Raw genomic sequence first — 4,851 nt, forward strand, 5'->3', positions numbered from 1 at the left:
GGGCTCGATCTGGGAGCCGCTACCAGGACCCTTGAGCCACGGGTGCCGCACGATGCCGTCAAGGGTGGGGCGCTTCCAAGGGTCCCTGGCGAAACATCGCATGATCAGTTTCCGACACGAAGGGGGAACGTCTTGCGGGAAGGGCGGCTTGGCCTTTTCGATATCGTCTTCATCGTAGAAGGGATCGTCCTGGCAGACCAGATAGTACAGGAGGGTCCCGAGACTCCAGACTGTCGCCGGGACGTGCAGGAAGTCCCCTCCGTCGATGTATTCGGGAGGCAAGTAGATCATCGTCCCGCCCGTGTCGGTCCCTTTGTAGCTCTTGACTCGTTCCCCACACCCGAAGTCGATCAATTTCGTACTAAGCTGCCCAGTGCTTGGGTTCTCGTAAAGTAGAATGTTTTCAGCCTTGAGGTCCTTATGAGGTACGCCTGAATTAAGGCAACAATGGACCGTTCTGACGATTTCCACGAAGAGCCTTTTAACGTCCTCGATGGGCAATTTACCAAACTTTTCCATGTAATCATATAGTGTTGTCGCTTTCGGGACTAGCTCCATCACCATATAAAAGTTCCCATCGCAGGTAAAATAGTCATACAACTCGATGACTCCGGGAACGCCTTGGACCTTCTGCAGCAGAATGGCCTCAAGGGGCATCCTCTTTCCTTCGTGTCTTCCCCAAGAGAGAACGCGGGGCAGGGGAACTTCTTTGATTGCTACCTGAGAGCCGTTGGAGAGGTCCCTCGCCAGGTAGACGCACCCGAATCCGCCCTCACCGAGGGTGTCCTGCACTTCAAAATGGGTTCTCCAGTGTTGGGTACTGCTGCCGCCGTTGTCGTTGTTCATCGCTCTCCAAAAGTCTTCGACCACGGCGGTGGCGCCGTCCGATCACGTGACCCGAGGTCGCATCATAGATGGGGGCACTCAACAGACTTACGTTCTTGGGCCATTACGGGATACAAATTCCAGCACAAACCGACATTATCTATCATTGACAACATGTTTGTGTGTATGCGAGGGAGAGAGTAAATTTATATATATATATATACATATATATATATATATATATATATATATATATATATGTACATATATATGAATATATATATATATATGTATATATATGTATATATATGTATATATATATTTACATATATATACATGAATATATATACATATATGTGTGTGTGTGTATATATATATATATGTATATATATACAGTATATATATATATATATATATATATATGTATATGTATATGTATGTATGTATGTAATATATATATACATATATATATATATATATATATATATATATATATATATATACTGTATATATATATATCATATATATATATGTATGTATATACATATATATATATATATATACATATATATATGAATATATATATATATATATATATATACATGATTTCAAGAAATCTACAGCGACAATGGCGTTGTTGAGTTTATATTGAAGCTTTAATTTCTCTCGTGCAACACTTTTCTGTGGTGGTTTTCAAATAGTTGAGAAGGTGTCCAAAAGACATTGGGTGCGGTTTTCTCTTTTTTAATTCTCCTATACGTATTTCGACCTTACTCGGTCATCCTCAGGGAGGGAATAACAATAGTTGGTGATTACAGGGGTTTAAATACAGGCCGTATATTGGCCGAACACTGGGAGAGGTCATTTCAAGTAGCCGTGATCCGTAGCGCTGCGTACGTGGAAGTAGCAACTTCCTTGTGGATTGTGGAAAGGGGTGTTATTGTTTGTGTTATGTGCGTCTACTGCTTGGGAGTGTGGTTGTGGGCATGAGTTGTATGTTAATGGAAGGTTTCTCGATGTATATGTTCACTGCTTCGGCCATCTTAAGGCGAAGGGGGTCGTGGGCTTTGTAGATTATTTTAGTGTTTTCGTTTAGTGTTTGTCTGGTGATGGTGGTTTTGTGTTCTTTTGTCATATGTGTTTTGATGGCGCCATTCTGGAGGTGGTATGAGAGTCTTTTGGAGAGGGTCATAGAAGTCATGCCAATGTATGAGGAGGTGCGGTGCTGACAATCACCGACAGGGCAATCAAACTTATACACGACGTTGACTTCTTGTAGAGGAGGGTTGGGGGGCTGGCTGTTGTTCTTAATAACCAAGGTGTGTGTTTTGGAGGTTTTGTAGTATACGATTAGGCGTATCTTAGTGTCTGGGTTGTTGGGTCGAATGTTACGTGTGATAATATTTTGAAGTGTTCTTTCGTCTTCTTTGTAGCCGGTGTTCATATGTCCTTTGTAGTACAGGTCCAGTGTTGGTATATTGGTGTTTGTGGGTGTTGGTTGGCCGGTAAAGGAGTTCATCTTGTTTTTTGATAATGGATTCGATGGAGTGTTGTGGATAGCCCTTGTTGAAAATAAGTGATGTTATACGTTGGAGATAGTTGTTAGGGGATTTCAATGTACTGCTGTGTGAGAATGCTCGGTACACTAGTCATCGGATCACGATATGTTTCTAGACTTCTGGGCATTCGCTACTGCCGTTAAGACAGAAACCGAGGTTAGTATCTTTGACGTAGACTTCAGTCGTGAATCGATCTGAGGCTTGTGCCCTACTAGTATATCTAAGAATGGGAGGGTGCCATCGTTGCGTTGGTGTTCATAGGTGTAATTGAGGGTTGAATGTTTCTTGAATGTGTGTGAGAGTTGAGTTACAGATTGGGAATCTTTTGCGCTAATAAAAATGTCGTCAACATACCGGGCGTAGATACAGGGCTGCATGTCAGGATGGTCGTTGAAGACTTTCTCTTCGATGGATCCCATATAGAAGTTGGCGAAGAGTGGTCCGAGGGGGGATCCCATTGCCACGCCGTCTACCTGTATGCGCATTTTCCCATCTGGACCGTAGAAGGGAGCTTCCAATCGTGCAGATTTCAAGGAGTTTCTCGGAGGATTGCTTCAGGGGACGGCGAGGGGTGTTGAGTTGGGCTTGTGGTAGATACTCTGGCAGATGAGGTCAATAGTCTCTTTTACTGGCACATTTGTGAACAGATTCTCGACATCTAATGAGGCTATGACCCCTACTGGTTGGGAGGATTCAAGGATGGTGAGGAATTCCTGCGACGATTTTAGGCTGTAGGAGGTTGGGATGTATGGGGTCATTAATGAGTTAAGGCGTTTGGCAAGTTTGTAGGTAACTGTAGGTGTTTGGCTGATGATAGGGCGGAGGGGGTTTCCAGGCTTGTGCGTTTTAACATTCCCAAAGGCATATCCAAGTTTGTGGTCTCCTTCGACTGGGGGAAGTTTGGTGGTGCCTGCTGTTATATATATATATGCTGAGACATTCTGACAGGTAGACGTAAGCGGAGTAGGAAACACAGGAGTCTTAGTGTTGAGTTTATTCCTGACTAGTTTCGTAGAATGATTTTTCAAAGGAATATATATATATATATATATATCTATATATATATATATATATGTATATATATGTATATATATATATATATTTATATACATATATATATATATATATATATATATATATGTATATATATATATTTATATATATATATATGTATATAATACATATATATATATATATATATATATACATATATTTATATTTATATATATATATATATTTTATACATAACTATATATATATGTAATATATATATATATATATATAAATAATATATGTATATATATAAATATATATGTATATATATTATACATATATATATATATATATATACATATATATAATATATATATATATATATATTTATATATACATATACATTTATATGTATATATATATAATTTTACATATATGTATGTATATATGTATATATATATATATGTGTGTGTGTGTGTGTGTGTGTGTGTGTGTGTGTGTGTGTGTGTGTGTGTGTGTGTGTGTGTGTGTGTGTGTGTGTGTGTGTGTGTGTGTGTGTGTGTGTGTGTGTGTGTGTGTGTGTGTTTGTTTATCTCTCTCTCTCTCTCTCTCTCTCTCTCTCTCTCTCTCTCTCTCTCTCTCTCTCTATATATATATATATATATATATATATATATATTATACATATATACATGTATAGATATGTGTATATGTATATATATGTTTATATATATATATGTATATGTATTTATATATGCGTTTATATATATATTATATGATAACATATATATATATATATATATATATATATATATATGTGTGTGTGTTGAGTGTGTGTGTGCGTGTGTGTGTGTGTGTGTGTGTGTGTGTGTGTGTGTGTGTGTGTGTGTGTGTGTGTGTGTGTGTGTGTGTGTGTGTGTGTGTGTGTGTGTGTGTGTGTGTGTGTGTGTGTGTGTGTGTGTGTGTATGTGTGTGTATGTACATCTTAACAACCACAATGCACTTTAATTCTAAGCTAACAACATCGGGAAACTCAATGAGGCCACATGCAGATATTGAAATGCGGTATTGCCGAGGACTCGAACTCATCGATCACATGACAAGTGTCGTAGTAACTAACTAATTACGCTATCACCTTTGAGAGCGTAGTTGGTTAGTTACTACGGCACTTGTCATGTGATCGCTGAGTTTGAGTCCTCGGCGGTACCGTATCTCAATTTCTGCATGTCCCCCCATTGGGTCTCCCGATGTTGATGGCTTAGAATTAAAGTGCATTTCGGTTGTTAAAGTGTATCTCTAATCGTTGGGGACCCGTTCATTGTTGTATATATATATATATATATATATATATATATATATATATATATATATATATATATATATACATACATATATATGTATATGTATATATGTATGCATATATATATATACATATATATATATGTATACATATATATATATGTATATATATATA

General features: G+C 38.2%; 1 protein-coding gene across 1 annotated transcript in view; it reads right to left on the bottom strand.

Moving 5' to 3' along the window:
- LOC143023073 (serine/threonine-protein kinase pim-2-like) overlaps positions 1–962 on the bottom strand; it is a 1,166-nt gene extending 204 nt beyond the window's left edge. Inside the window, exon 1 of the mRNA XM_076181553.1 lies at positions 1–962. This exon is cut by the window's left edge and continues 204 nt beyond it. Coding sequence (XP_076037668.1) covers positions 1–846 — 846 coding nt within the window. The 5' untranslated portion in view covers positions 847–962.
- Positions 963–4,851: the final 3,889 nt, after the last annotated feature.

This window comes from Oratosquilla oratoria, unplaced genomic scaffold, assembly GCF_046742065.1.
Source record: "Oratosquilla oratoria isolate Oo_2021 unplaced genomic scaffold, ASM4674206v1 SCAFFOLD306, whole genome shotgun sequence".
Lineage (NCBI taxonomy): Eukaryota > Metazoa > Arthropoda > Malacostraca > Stomatopoda > Squillidae > Oratosquilla > Oratosquilla oratoria.